Source organism: Lampetra fluviatilis, chromosome 51 (genome assembly GCF_964198595.1).
Source record: "Lampetra fluviatilis chromosome 51, kcLamFluv1.1, whole genome shotgun sequence".
Lineage (NCBI taxonomy): Eukaryota > Metazoa > Chordata > Hyperoartia > Petromyzontiformes > Petromyzontidae > Lampetra > Lampetra fluviatilis.
In genome coordinates, this window is record NC_136325.1 from 2,812,596 (window position 1) to 2,828,893 (window position 16,298).

Here is a 16,298-nt window from a genome sequence, read left to right on the forward strand (position 1 = left end):
GCAAGCCGACCGACCCAGAGTGCTGCCTTCTCACAAGGTAAGCGCTTGCAGCACAGGTGAATGATTTTATGGCTTTTCAAGAGAATCACTTCAAGACTATTAAGCAGTGACTTGTCAGAGTCTCCGATGCAATCGCACCTCGCAATCGCTTCCTTTTCCTCGACGCGCCAAGCTATTTCACAGCCGACAGCCTCCTCGGTGCATTCTTAAAGCAGCCTCCTGATTCTTCCTCATGACAGGCTGTCATTGTTCCTGTTTTTACGCGTTACAATGTACAAGACCAGTATAATATGCAGCCCTTCATGGCATATTTGCCGCTATGTTCGCTTATATATGTTAGATCTACGACTATGTTTTAAAACTTTATGTAAGAAATCCTCAATTATCGGCAAAATTGAATACCGTATTTGATATGTCCTGAATTATTGACAACATTAAACTGTGCAGTGTACGAGTAGTGAACATGTTCAATTATCAAACGTGCATATGCAACATCAAGTTACCTCTAATGTGATTATCCGTCGAACATAGTTTAAGCAAAAAGTTAAATAAAAAAATAAATTGGGAAAATAGTTGGAGCAGTGCGATGTAAGAAGCAGAGAGATTATGTGGCCTGCAGCATGGTGGTTGAACACAGTGCAGATGAGTTGTAACAGTCTATTAGACTCAGTCCTCAACACATGAGTTGGAATGAGTGATATAAACCGAAACATTTGCTAAAGTTGCTAATGCGACCATAAGCACATTGATAATCCATCACCGCATTGTTTGTTCAGCTGTGTAACTGGTAGAGAAGCGCAGGCATCGCGACGATGAACTCCAGCGCAGCTCGCAATGGTACCGATCCCTGCCCGGACGACTCCTACAAGTACCCCATCTACTCGGCGGTCTACGGCATCGTCTGCATCATCGGGATGATGGGCAACGCCATCGCGCTCTACGTCTTCCTGTGCCTCACGCGGACCAAGAGTGCCAGCACCATCTACCTCATCAACCTGGCCCTCGCTGACATGTTCTTCGTGCTGACGCTGCCGCTGCGCGTCGTCTACTACGTGCGCGACGGCGACTGGCCGTTCGGGGACGCGATGTGCCGCATCAGCTCGTTCGCCTTCTACGCCAACCTGTACAGCAGCATCTTCTTCCTCACCGGCCTCAGCGTGACGCGCTACCTGGCCGTGGTTCACCCCGTGCGCTCGCTCAAGGCCGTCACGGCGAGGCATGCGGTCATCGCCTGCGTGTCCATCTGGGTCTTCGTGACCCTGGTCACCTCCCCATTCCTTCTCAGCGGTCAGCACGTCACGTCGAGCGGGAGGACCCTGTGCTTCGAGAGCTCGGGCGGCAGCCTGAACAAGATTTTTGCCATGAACTACCTCGCCCTGGTGGTCGGAGTCCTCATCCCGTTCGTGATCATCGTCGTCTGCTACGCGGCCATCGCCCGGACGCTGATGAAGATCCCGGAAGGCCAGCGCAGGGACTCGAACGTGCGGAAGCGCGCGGTGCGCATGATCGTGCTGGTGCTCACGGTGTTCGTGGTCTGTTTCATCCCGTACCACGTGCAGCGCACGCTGCTGCTGCACCACCTGGTCAGCCGCCACAGCAGCTGCGACACGAAGCTCTACCTGCAGAAGTCGGTGGTGGCCACCGTCTGCTTCGCCGCCTTCAACAGCTGCCTCGACCCTCTCATCTACTTCTTTGTCGGCGAGAAATTCCGCGACCGGTTCATGAGCGCCGTGCGGAGGTATGGACGAGAATTGGGCTTGCTAAGTTTTTCGAGGTGGCGCTGCACAGCTCTCTCCAATGTGTTTTCAGGTTTTTTTTTTCCTTCGGCATAATGCCCTGACGTTTCACCCCACGTACCGAGAGCTGCTTTAGGAACTGAGTATCCAGTTTCAGTTGATGGGAGTGGGCCAAAAATGGACGGGGCCTTGAATGCTGCTGTAGACGTGGCCTTAAAAGTGGTGGAATAGGGGTCATTTTGGGATAATTGGTGCCCCCCCCCTACCTGGTGCTTTATTATTATATACCATAGAACAGCGCTCCCCAACCTTTTTGGCACCAGGGACCGGTTTTGTTGAAGACAATTTTTTCACGGACCGGGGGGGAGGGAGGGTCATCATTGGGTCTTTTTCTCTTTTCAAAGAAGCTCTCCAGCAACGTTTGTTTTTTGCTCATTTTGGCTACTAGGGGTTACAGCTTGTGGGCTTACCAAAACTGTGACTGAGACGAGTGCGCAGTGCGGGAAAGAGGCGCGGACGGAAGTGGTAAATAATAAAATAATGGGGGCGGGCCACGCGCGGAATCAACGCTCTCACCTCCTGCTGTGCGTCCCGGTTCCTAACAGGCCACGGACCGGTACCGGTCCGTGGCCTGGGGGTTGGGGACCCCTGCCATAGAAGACACGTGAATATTTTATTATTATTTATGTTTGAACAATAAAAAACGTGGGACGGCCCCCCTCTCTATAACCACCTCTGAGGAAAGTTAACCCAACGGTTCGTCACCTATCATGTAGCGGAACCCTGCAAAAAAACACATTTCGAGCACCTATTGAGAAGGTGGTGTGGCAAGACAAATCTGCTAACCACCTTTGTCTTTCCAGTGCTCATATTTAAACATTGCACCGGGTACTCATGTAAGGCTAGGTAGACCTAGGGAGGGAGTCCCAGGACCTGTTCTGATTTCGCTCGCCACTGATGTTGGCCGTGGCAGTGAATCGAACTCGGGGTGCCAGGTTCATAGTGGTAGGTTGTGTGCGTGTCATCTTGGGTGAAAGGGATGGAAGTTGTGTGTCGGTGGTGGTGGCACCACGGTGGAGAAATGTCAACTGCCTCGCCTAGTGCGCAGGAAGTCGCTGAGTTCGATCTCGACCCTGACGCCTATATACGGTGTCTCTTGGTCGCGTGGATTTTTTTCTGGGTCCTTCGGTTTTCCCCCTTCACATTTTAGAAACATGCGTTTAAGAGTATTTGGCTGCTATACATTGCCACAAGGTAGGCCAACTTCCTAGAGCTTTCAATTGTGACCAGGTCGCCTCTGCAAAATAGCTATGTAGCTCAGTGGGCCTTACCTGTTTTTAAATAAATTTAGCTTAGTTTAGTTCTTAGCAGGACGTGGTCTTCGTGTGAGCGTGTGAATTGGTCCGATTGCGTGCGACTCAGCACCCATGCTCTTATAATGAATGTCCTGTCCCTCTCGTTCTCTGCAATTCCCTTCTTTTATTATTCCCGGAAGGGCAAATTGCACTCGGGCCTAGGCGATTGGCAAATATTTAACTCAGCATTACGCTTCCTTCTGGGAAATGTTGACATAGCAGCAGCAATCGTGCAGAGTTTGTCAACCAGTTTAATGTATTACATTACCCCGTTTGAGTGCATAACAGAATTGTCTCTTGGTTTGTTTTTTGTTTACTTCTCCCCCCACCCCCAATGTATTTGAATTGTGCCATCGGCATTACACCACGAGACTAAACATCCATTCTAAGTATCGCAGAGTAGTTCACTCTGCGTGAGAGAATTGCCGCAAAAAGGAGCTTTTTACAAGAGTGTGGGGAAAAGAAAAGGAAACATTTAAAGAAAGGTTCACAAAACTGTCGAGGTTTTTCAACGGTTTTACTTAACTTGATTCCTCTGTTTATCTGGGTCAAATCTTGTAATACAAATTTCGTCCACTTCCCGTTGTCCAATCAACTCCAAATTTTGCACACGTACTCAGATCCGGTGACAATGCATGCCTGTATCAAAATCGGCATAATTTAATCAATTAATTCGCTACTTTAAAGCAATTTACATTTTGCATGTACGCCCTATTATTTTTTCTAGATTTGAAGTTTTCGTGACTGTAAGGATCCATACTTTTTGGTTCTTTCGGTAAAGTCAGGTAGGTGAAAAATAAGAAATAAATATATCACGACGTTTCGATTGCAATACAAGCAATCATCATCAGGTGTGACAACGACAGCAAGGACATTTTTACTGAAGTGGGAGAGATGCCAGGATTCGGGCAGTTAAATAAGTCAGAGGGGGAGGGTGGGGGTGGATGGGGAGAGGAGTGCGAGCACTGCATGGATGCTGAGAGCAAATCAGCAACATGATTACTGCCAAGATAGATGATGGCGTCCAAAGCAAAATTGCCGCACTGCTAAACGCTGAGGATGAAGTAATAGGTTTTAACCCTTTCAACTGGTACAAAAACTGACACCTTTATACAAGGCATCATGTTTGCAAAAACCACAACACAAGCAGTCAAAAAGCAAACAAAAAGAAACAACTCTGATAATGATAATGATATGCACTGTCCTTGAAGTTGATTGGTCCACACCTAGAACAGCTTTTCTTAGAGCCTAGTCTCCATTGGTGTTGGACCAGATGACGCCAAAAGGCGTACAACTCAAACACCAATGGAGACTAGGCTCTAAGAAAAGCTGTCTCGGGTGTGGACCAATCAAATTCAAGGACAGTGCATATTATCTCGGCCTCGCCATGCGCTGCGTTGCACCGCTAGTCGAGTAGATAACCATGTGTTCAATAAACCCTCGGAGCCAGGATGACCGTCCAACTCCGATCGTCATTTATTGATTGTAACAGGTAAAACTGGTGAGAAAACACAGATACAGCATCTGTTATAATTCGGAAACACCCACACAATGAACACCACAGCATCAGAACATTGTCTCAGATAACAATAGATCCTGGAAGGACCAGGCCCCCACATTACCCCTGAACAACTAGACAAAGGCACAAGCTGGTGCGTTGCATACAGGCACATAGTGTATTCATCCCACTGCACCCAAAATGTACAGCATTACACTTAACACTAAACTCTGGATGAGATACTTCGTCATCACTCTCAGGATCGCAACATAGGCACAAGTCTGACTCGACCTACTAAATCACAAGTAACATCCACAATAAGGAAAGTCACAGGCTTCGTTACTAACTAGGCCTCGTATTTACTACAACAACTTAACGGCACCATAAAGGCATTTACATTGCTATAACGGTCATTCCAACATTACAACAGCATTTCCAATATTATAGGAATATAAACAACTTACAGATAATGCTTCTTAAGCTCCCACAATGGACAAGTGCGGCTGTGGTCTCACTGAGATGCGATGCGTGCCGCCATCTTAACTTATCTGTGTAATGGCTGACGCCCGCGTGGTACAGTGGAAATCTAACATCGTCACTTCCTGGTCACGTGACCAACATTAGCATAAAAAAACAGGAACTTCCTGTGAACGTACGCTCCCCATCCGCCGTGTGGCAAGACACTCCCCGTCTGGTATCTAGGAGATACCACCATTTATTTCCTATCTCATAAACAAGTGTATAACAACTTCAACGGGTCGACTTATTTGTCCATATCTTTGCGAGAGAGAAGTAGTACTATCTCGACTATGGGCCTGATGAAAGTTCTTGCGACTCCTTGCTTTGCAATCATAACCTCGACCTTTCGAACTTTTCCATCGGCACTTGGAATCGACTTGAGGATGCGGCCCATTGGCTACTCATTCCGTTTGGCTTGGTTGTCCTTCAGTAGGACGAGGTCGCCTTCTTGGATGTCTGGTCTATTAGACTGACACTTGTTGCGCACTTGGAGTGTCGTAAGGTACTCGTTTTTCCAGCGACGCCAGAACGTGTTCGCGAAGCTCTGCACTTGTCTCCATTGACGTCTGTAGAGGTCTGCAGTGCTGGCCTCCTCGGTAGGTGCTGTGAGCACATCTGTCTTCTGGGTAAGAAGTGTAGCAGGAGTCAAGATGAATGGTGACTCCGGGTCGGTTGAGACGGGGATCAGGGGTCTTGAGTTAATCATGGCTGAGACCTCGGCCATGAGAGTGGTCAAGACCTCGTGAGAGAGCCGTGTGGACCCGACATCACATAGCATGGAGTCGAGAATGCGTCGAGCAATCCCGATCATGCGTTCCCAGGCTCCACCCATGTGCGAAGAGTGGGGAGGATTGAAGATCCATGTGCAGCCTTGGTCACTAAGGTATTTCCTGACAGAATAATCTTCGACATTCTCCGTATTGATCTTAAGCTCTTTACATGCTCCTATGAAATTGGTTCCACAATCAGAACGGAGTTGCTTGGCTGGCCCTCTGATGGCGAAGAACCTCCGGAGTGCATTTATAAAGCTCGAAGAGTCCATGGACTCGATGACTTCGATGTGCACTGCTCGTGTACTCATACAGGTGAACAGCACTGCCCAACGTTTGCTGTTCGCAAGCCCTCCTCTGGTGCGGCGGGAGATGACTGTCCACGGTCCGAACACGTCAATCCCTACAGAGGTGAAGGGAGGTTCCACACTGAGTCTTCCTGTTTTCCACGTAGCTTGCGACACCGGATACACTTGTGGATTGTGCTGGCGATGCACTTCTTTGCTCCAACGATCCACAGCCCTGCAGATCGGATTGCTCCTTCTGTGAAGTGCCGACCTTGGTGCTTGACCTTCTCGTGGTAGTGGCGCACGAGTAAGATTGCGATGTGGCTCTGGATTGGGATTATGAGGGGGTTTCGTTCATTCTCATCTAATTTTGCATTCCCTAGCCGACCACCGATCCTGAGCAAGTCGTCTTTGTCCATCCCGGGGTTTAGCTTCCTGAGGGTGCTGACCCTAGGAAGGTCTTCTCCCTTGTTAATGGCCTTGATCTCACTTGCATAAGCTGCCTGTTGCACACAGCGGAAGATTGATTTCCTTGCTCTGGAAAGCTCGTCTTCAGTGCGTGGCACTGTGCAGTAATGCCATCCATTGCAGCTACCAGTGGTGCCTCTCATCGGGCGATGGAAGCAGTCTGCGACATGCGTTAAATGTGCTATCGCTCGCACGAGCGTCGTCCATTTCGAGAAATGTTCAAAATGGTGTGGACTCAGTGGACTTCTCGGTCGCACATTTGTTACGAAAGTTGTCACTAGAGGACGAATCTCCTTGTCGGACTCGGGCTCTAAGAGTCCAAAGGTCTCCTTGGTAGTACATGGGCCAACGTCACGTCGTAACAGGAACGCTGGACCCGTCAGCCAGATGGTTTGATTCAGCAGAAATGCAGGGACGGACCTAGTTGCGAGATCTGCTGGATTCTGGTCAGTTGGAACGTAATTCCATTGCTCCGGCTGCGTCGATCTCCTGATGCGCTCCACCCGGTTGCTGATGTAGGTGTAGAACCTTCTGGTTTGGTTGTTTATGTAGCCTAGTACGACCTTACTGTCCGTGTAGAACTTGACCGCGTCCAGTTTGACGTCAAATTCGTCTAAGATCAGTTCCGCCACCTCTGTAGCAAGAACCGCTCCACACAGCTCAAGCCTTGGGATGGTATGGTCCGGTTGTGGGGCCTTGCCGTGGAACTCCTTCCAGAATTCCCACTCGGACGATAGCTCCGAGTCGAGGAACGGAGAGGCCACGGTCACAGCGACCACCGCCACGACCACCAGCAGAGCGACAAGCAGCGGCTTCACCTTAGTCTTCTTCCCGTCCGTCAGGACTGGCTTGGAGAAACGTGGAGGAACAAACTCCAACGAAGACGGTGGATGCACAAGCGAAGTCATGGTGGTTTCTTCGTAAGTCTGCACGGTACAGCCTTGACTTCTCTCGCCGAGTTCCTCTTTCAGCGTGAAGTGGTTGGGGCACGGTTTGAAGAGCGACGTGCGTCCATTCGTGAGCACACTCGTTCTGAATGTGCTAATGTGGTCTGGTTTGTGTATTCCCTTCAGACAAACGTCACCTACGATGACCCATCCTAGGTCGAGTCTCTGGGCATAGGGAGCGTCGTGAGGTCCATTGCGTTGATTACGAACCTTGTGGACTCTCAGCATGTCCCTGCCGAGCAGAAGTAAAATCTGTGCCGCGTGATCCAATGGCGGGATGAACTCTGCTATGGGTTTCAGGTGTGGGTGGTGACGTGCAACTTCGGGCGTGGGAATCTCACTCCTGTCGTCCGGTATCTCATTGCACTCTGTCACCGTAGGAAGGGCTAGCTTCATGGTGCTATCTATGGTTTCCACCATGAGGCCGCTCGCTCTTCTTCCCGCTGTCTCCATCAGTCCTGAGCATGTTCTGAGCGTGTATGGAAAGGAATTCCCACCTACACTTAGCTGATCAAAGAACTCTGACCTTGCCAAAGACCTGTTGCTCTGGTCGTCCATTATGGCGTACATCCTTACTGCCCTTTCAGGATGTCCTTTGGGATAGACTCGGACGAGGCATATCTTTGAGCAAGATCTTCCTTTGAAGCCTTCTCCACAGACTTCTGTGCATTTGGTTGTGATTGACGAAGTGAGTGCGGCGGTCTCGCCTTGCTCCCCGCCGTGCTCTGCTTCGGGATCGGAAGCCTTAGTGCTACTGGGTTTCGAGTAAAATGTGTGCAGAGCAGTTGCGTGTTTGTCGCTGCCACATTCCTCACACTTGATATCTGCCTTGCAATTCCTTGCAAGGTGGTTTGTAGAAGCACAGCATTTGAAGCACACTCCAAATCCTTTCAGCATGTTCTTCCGCTCTTCCAATGGCTTCCTCCTGAACTCACGGCATTTCTGGAGGGAGTGAGGTTTATCATGCAATGGGCATTGCTTCTCTGGATCCTCTATCTTTTTCTTTGTGGCGGTTGCCTGGACGGAGTTTGCAAATGTCGAAGGAGAGACCTCAGTCTTGTGTACGGAAATTGGCACTCTCGCTGTTCCTCGTTTCGCCGTTGTCCTTTCCATTTTTGGGAGATCTGGACTGGAAATCCCCGTGGTGCCAAACATGAAACTCGGGTCATTTCTAGTCTTAGCCAGGTTGCGGGTAAACTTTGAGAAAAAAGAGAATGGGGGGAATGCAACCTGATGTTCTGACTTGTATCTTGAACCCGCTGTTCTCCATTTTTCCTGCACGTCAAATGGCAATTTCTCTACGATGGGGTTCACGCCATGGTAGGTATTCAAGAAAATGAGACCTGGTAAGTAGGGATCAGCCTGGGCTGATTCAAGCTCCATCAAAAGATCTCCAAGCTCCCGTAACCTTTTATTGTCTCGACCAGAGATTTTTGGAAAGTTCTGCAACTTCTTGAAGAGAGCCTTCTCAATGGTTTCTGGGCTACCATAGCACTCCTCGAGCCTCTCCCACACCGCATGCAGGCTTGAGGCGGGGTCGTCAATGTTTGCTGACCGGATCCTCTTTGCGTACTCTGCAGATTCATTTCCTAACCATTTCACCAACAGGTCGAGTTCTTCACTTGCAGAGATGTCTGCATTTCGGATTGCATTCCTGAAGGTAGATCTCCAGGCTCGATAGTTCTCAGAGTGGTCATCAAACTTAACGAGTCCTGTGTTGATTAGTTCGCGGTGAGCCAGGTACCTAGCAAAGTCTCCTAGTCCTGCTGATCCAGGGTGTGTCCATACTGGCGCTTGTGAGGCGGCATTATTGGCTGTATTGCCTAGCATGCCGTCATTTGCGATGGCGTTGGACTGTGGGCCCAAAGGGTTTCGATCACGTTGGTTGGATCCCCTTATGTGACTGTCTGGAATGTGGGTCTGACTTGGTGCATCCACGTCTGACCCCACGTGCGCGACGATGAGTTGGCGACTAACTGCCAGAGCGGGATATGCATTTCCACCATTCCTGTAGACAGCATTCATGTTCATTCGGTGTGGAGATGGCGATGCCTGAACGTCCACCCTTTGTTCAGTATGGTTTGGTGGAGGAGCATTGATGCATTGTTCAGACCAGTCCAAAATATTTTTTCTGGTGAGTTGATCACGGTCCTTGACAGGTATCTGCATGCCAAACTCACTCCAATTCTCTTCCTTATCCAGGTTGGCTGCTGCTTCGAGCACCTCTGCCTGGGCCCTTGCAGCAGCTGCTTCCCTTTTGAGTTGTAGGGTGCTTAACTTAGCATCCAGCTCAATTTTCTTCCGTGTGGCAGTAGCTGCTAATGTACTCTCTTCTTCTTGTATGCGAGCCTTTTCAATTAGCATGGCTTCCTCTTCAGCCATGTAGGCAATACGGGCGTTTGCTGCTTCTGCTGCTGTGCGTGCCTGAGCTGCTGCCATACTAATAGATGATGTCTTTGAGTGTGCTGAGGCTTTAGATCTTGTGGTGGACCTGGATGAGACGGAGTGCTGAGATCCTGTCTCTCTTAAGCCATCCACACGGTCCATTGCATCTTGTATCACTGCCTGCACATTATCATCGAGCAGTTCGAGGAAGTGCTCCTGCGTGCGCACTCCCTCAATGCCCTCATCTGTTTTCATCTTCGTCAGGAGGGATATGTATTTATTTGCCAGGAGCTTGTAGCTTGAGCTGCTCACCTCCACTCGCTGGATGGCCCGCTGAATTGAGACCACTGTGTCTGAGGCGTTTGAAGCTTCAGATAAATCTGCTTCGACCCGGTCCCATGCCCGTTGTATCCTGGCATCCAGGTCCTGTTTCTCAGCCTCATAGCTTTCCAAGGCCCGTTGCGTCAACCTGACCTCCCTCTGGGGCCTTGAACTCCCTTGGTCCTCTTGAGGCAGGATGGGAGATCCTGGATTGCTTGGTTCACCTTCTTCAGCATCTCTCCCTGCTGAATTGTGGCTTTCCATGCTGCGATGCTTGCAGCACGATTTTAATGTAGACTCGTTGCAGAGCTCCTTGCTTGTTGCAGGCTGACTGCAGGGCTGGCTGCAGAGCTGGCTGCAGAGTTGACTGCAGGGCTGGCTGCAGAGCTGACTGCAGAGCTGGCTGCAGGGCTGGCTGCAGAGCTGACTGCAGAGCTGGCTGCAGAGCTGGTTGCAGGGCTGGCTGCAGGGCTGACTGCAGAGCTGACTGCAGAGCTGGCTGCAGGGCTGGTTGCAGAGCTGGCTGCAGAGCTGGCTGCAGAGCTGACTGCAGAGCTGGCTGCAGAGCTGGCTGCAGGACTTCTTGGGAGCTTTAAGAAGAGTATATTTTTACTATCTCGGCCTCGCCGTGCGCTGCGTTGCACCGCTAGTCGAGTAGATAACCATGTGTTCAATAAACCCTCGGAGCCAGCATGACCGTCCAACTCCGATCGTCATTTATTGATTGTAACAGGTAAAACTGGTGAGAAAACACAGATACAGCATCTGTTATAATTCGGAAACACCCACACAATGAACACCACAGCATCAGAACATTGTCTCGGATAACAATAGATCCTGGAAGGACCAGGCCCCCACATTACGCCTGAACAACTAGACAAAGGCACAAGCTGGTGCGTTGCATACAGACACAGTGTATTCATCCCACTGCACCCCAAATGTACAGCATTACACTTAACACTAAACTGTGGATGAGATACTTCGTCATCACTCTCAGGATCACAACATAGGCACAAGTCTGACTCGACCTACTAAATCACAAGTAACATCCACAATAAGGAAAGTCACAGGCTTCGTTACTAACTAGGCCTCGTATTTACTACAACAACTTAACGGCACCATAAAGGCATTTACATTGCTATAACGGTCATTCCAACATTACAACAACATTTCCAATATTATAGGAATATAAACAACTTACAGATAATGCTTCTTAAGCTCCCACAATGGACAAGTGCGGCTGTGGTCTCACTGAGATGCGATGCGTGCCGCCATCTTAACTTATCTGTGTAATGGCTGACGCCCGCGTGGTACAGTGGAAATCTAACATCGTCACTTCCTGGTCACGTGACCAACATTAGCATCAAAAAACAGGAACTTCCTGTGAACGTACGCTCCCCATCTGCCGTGAGGCAAGACACATATCATTATCAGAGTTGTTTCATTTTGTTTGCTTTTTGACTGCTTGTGTTGTGGTTTTTGCAAACATGATGCCTTGTATAAAGGTGTCAGTTTTTGTACCAGTTGAAAGGGTTAAAACCTATTACTATATTTGCCACTGGTAAAGGAGGTCTTATAGTGCTGAGGATGCAATTAACTCGGTAAAATAGACCAGTACCTGGTAATTAAGATGGAACAACTATGAAACGTTAAATTTTACTTGGTTAATAACATCTTTCCAATGATTGCTCAATTTATATCCGTCCTCTCGGTTGAAGTTACGTCTATTTTTATATATCTGGATGGCTTCATGAACAAATCTTTGATGGTAGCCAGACGGCTTGCAGAACAATATCATGGGAGCCCACAGCGTCATAGCAATGATCAGCAACGACTGAGGAATTAGTTCTGCCGTGTTTCAGATCTGACTTGTGCTCGCGGATTCGGTCAGAGAAATGACGTTTCGTTTCCCCAATGTAACAATCACCACAGATACAACTTAGTTTGTAGACTCCAGGGAATTGCAAGTCAGGAATGACATCCTTTACAGATGGGATTAGATCACGGATTTTGTGTACTGTACTGAATCGGGCCTGGATCTTGTGTTTGTTTAAGATTTTGGCAATCTTTTTGGTAACGCCTATGTATGGTAACGTGATGGTTTTGATCGGAGTCTCAGGGGGTTGTTTCTCCATGGTTGGAGAGACAGCATTGCGGATAATATGGTCCGAGTATCCATTCATCTTGAGGGCCTGGTGTACGTATTCCAGTTCACTGGTTAGGTGGTGTTGGTCATAAATGCAGTGGGCCCTATGGTGCAGGGTTTTAATGAGGGAATATCTTCTGTGCCGGATGGTGGTGGGATACAGGTTTAAGATAGGAATCTGTGTGGGTGGCTTCCTGTAGAAAGGATGTCCCAAGGAGCCATCAAGCTTCTTCTCAAACAAAACATCCAGGAATGGTAGCTTACGATCCTTCACTTCCATGGTGAATTTGATGGATGGGTGTTCGGAATTGATGTGGTTGAGGAATTGGTTCAGTGCTGTTAGGCCATGTGGCCAAATGACGAAAGTGTCATCTACATATATCTTCCACAAGGAAGGACGTTGGGTGAATGTCTGGATGGCATCAGTTTCAAATTTCCTCATGAAAACATTCGCTATCACTGGAGATAAGGGGGAACCTATGGGTGTACCTTTATTTTGTTTGTAGAAAGTACCATTCCAGGTGAAGTAAGTGTTGGTAAGGCAGTGCCTAACAGGAGTAGGAACATCAGGATTCAGTCCATGTTGGACTAAATCTTCAATTATTGCTAAGGTGTCAGGCACTGGAAATTTAGTGAACATAGAAACCACATCAAAGCTGACTAGAAGATCATCTGGGGACAATGAGATGCCCTTGATTAGAGAGACAAGGTGAGCTGAATTAAGTACTGCTGAGGTAGTCTTGCCAGTGAATGGAAGCAAGGTGTCATACAGAAAACGGGCTAGCTTGTAGGTAGGTGAGTTGATAGTGGAAATGATGGGCCGAAGTGGTGTGCCTTCTTTATGGATCTTAGGACGACCATAGAATCATGGTGGTCTGGCAGCAGAAGGTTTTAGGGAGAGCCGTTTAGCTGGTTCAATTAGAGAGGTCGAACTAGTAATTATATTGTTGTTTTTTGTCGTCATGCTGTTAGTGGGATCTTTGTTGATTTTGGAGTAGCTACCATCAATAAGAAGGTCCTGGATTTTGTTGTTGTATGTGGTTTTATCGATGATGACAGTGGCATTGCCCTTGTCGGCTGAGAGGATGACTATGTCATCCCTCTTTTTCAATTTTGCCAGTTCCAAGCGTTCGTCTTTGGTGATATTACTAACGGGTTTATTAGCATTTTTAAGGATGGTAGAAATTTCAGCTTTAGCAACATCTGTCGGGATGTGTCCCAATCCTTTTTGGGCTACATCAACCTGGAAAATTATATCATCCACTGGGATATGTTTGGGGGTGACAGAAAAATTCAACCCTCTGGCTAGTACCGATTTTAGGTTGTCACACCTGATGATTGCTCGCGTTGCAATCGAAACATCGTAATTTATTTATTTCTATTTTTTTCACCTATGTGATTTTACCAAAAGAACCAAAGAGTATGAATCCTTATTATTTATATATATATATTTGTGTAGGCCAAAAACGCCACGGTCCCTAAACTGTGGAATCGTCTTGCACAAAAAGCAGGCGCCGCGTGTCTCAGGCGCAATTGACGTACTTCTCGACCGTGAGCTAAACAAAGTTGTTAATAAAACCGTTGTTTAAAAAAAAAATTAACGAGTTTATTTGGGGGTTAGCTTGTGTAAATATATGTGTCGTTAAACCCGCCACCACATAGCCAATAAGTAAGGTTTGTCAGGTCAACAAAACGTGACGAAATACATATTTTAAACCGCCACTAAACAAAAAACCCACTTGTATTCTGAAGGGCAATTCTGGAATTAACAATCCAACGCTGCGGTAGTCACCGTGTAGCTACAGGACACTGCAGTAGTCACTGTGTAGCTACAGGACACCGCAGTGGTCACTGTGTAGCGACTCAACTGGGGGCTGCTTGGATAGTTCATCGGATAAATACATATTCTGATGTTAGCGTGCAGCGTAGAGACGCAGCAGCTATAGCAGCAAGCCAAATAACAACTCTACAGAGAGGGGGGGGGGGGGAATAAGATGGATAATCGGTGAAACTTAGCCCCTTCGTGTATTGCGTTCCAACGAAGGCAGTGTTGTTGACGAATGTGTTGAAGTTATTTGTGTATCGTGTTTCTACGTCACTGCCAACGCAGCATCGCCAACTCATTTGTTTAGCAAAAAGCCAACGCTCGCGCTTTGCACGCTGTTCTCTGCTCGAGCTTCGAGAGTGCAATGTCACTTTTTTGGAGTTCTACCCCGAAACGTGGGATCAAGATGTATCCGCCCACGTTAATACGAGGCCAATGTATCTTTGAAAAAATATATATATTATTGCCCGGCCAGGCGGCTCAGTGGCTCACAATCGGAATGCCGCGAGTTGAAATCCTGCTTGGGAATCGACTCGGCCCATCATCACACCGGGGTCGATACATCCAAGTACCGCGTTGTGGGCGCTGGAGGAGGCCGTGTGCTCGGTGGCAGATGACGGAGAGCTCTGCATGCAGATATGAGCTACCCGTCAGAGGCCGTTGGACTGCGAGAAGGGCTGCGTGCAGATGCAGCACTTGTCGTAGTTTATAAAAAAAAGAGAGCGAGAGGGAGAACGAGAGAGAGTGAGCAAGAGTGAGCGAGAGGGGGGGTACATAAAGGAAAGCTTTAAAAAATTAACCCGTAAAAACAAAGTTTTTCATTATAAATCCTTTATATGCGTGTTCAATGGGCCACAACCCAGCCCACATTGGTCTTTGAAACGGGCGGCTAGAGTCCTCTCGTCCTCTGGCTTGAGATGGCTGCCACCTATGGGTCAGATGATTGTCTGCCACCATTAAGCAATTGGTAATTAAATATTTTAAAAAAATTCCCTAAACAGTGTAAAATTTTGGAAACATTTTTTCACGAAAATTAATTGTCACGCACAACGAGTCTGTGTGCAAAATGTCAGCTCGATTGGATCACGGGAAGTGGGTTAAAAAACGACCGAAAGATTTGCACGGTCGTAAGCAAGCAAGCACGCAAGCACGCAAGCAAGCAAGCAAGTGAACTTAATATAAAGGATTTTTAAAAAAGAAATGATGAACGAAGCAGAGTGCCGACTACACCGAGCATCTTCTTGTTTCCTCTGATCGTAAAAAACAGGGAAGTCAACAATGATTGACCCCTCGATCGACTCGCCCCCCGCCCCACCACCACCCTATCAATGTAGAATTGCCACCGCTGGCATAGGACCGTAAAATGAGTGATGCGCGCTGCCTCAATGCTCACGTGCGCAGGACTTAACTTCTATATTCTACGATGATGTTTATGATGACCTCGCCGTGCCCTCTCTTGCTTGTGTTGGCCGATGGATGAACGGATGGATGGAGTGTCCCTCGCATGCTCATGCGTGGAAAAATGTCCCCCCCCCCCCCTCTGAACCAACCAGGCGCGCGCGAATCAGCTCCGCCACCAGCTCCGTCCGCTCCAAAGATCCCCTCGCCAGAAGCACGGCCAGGGATGGCGCCAAGCTTCACATGCAGCCACTCGAGGGCGATCCTCAACAGAAGGAGGAGCCGCAAGAGGAGACCGACGAGCGACAGACGTCTGAGTGAGACTCCGCACGCGGCCAGGGTTCAGCGACTGGATACCCAACGCTGGCTGGGGAAACGATAGATACGAATGATTGCGTTTTACCGCATCGATATCAGGCGTGCGTCGATTGTTGTACCGTGCAGCCTTGATCAATCCACTGCTGGATGAAGGCGCTCCCCAAGCCATCCTGCTATGTAATAATCTCGGCATCCTATCCACATAACACATGCACAGGAGCAGGTTTCATCGCTGCATCTCCTCGGCGAACCTAGCACATACGAGCATATACGCAACGATTGCCGTCTTAATGCTGAATCCTTGACTGTTTTTAATATTGAACTC

General features: G+C 48.4%; 1 protein-coding gene across 1 annotated transcript; it reads left to right on the forward strand.

Moving 5' to 3' along the window:
• On the forward strand, positions 1-16,031 carry LOC144948772 (cysteinyl leukotriene receptor 1-like). The gene is made up of 3 exons (XM_078878420.1): positions 1-37; positions 777-1,738; positions 15,811-16,031. The coding sequence occupies exons 2-3, from the start codon at positions 813-815 to the stop codon at positions 15,974-15,976; spliced, it is 1,092 nt and encodes a 363-aa protein (XP_078734546.1). The 5' UTR covers positions 1-37; positions 777-812; the 3' UTR covers positions 15,977-16,031.
• Positions 16,032-16,298: the final 267 nt, after the last annotated feature.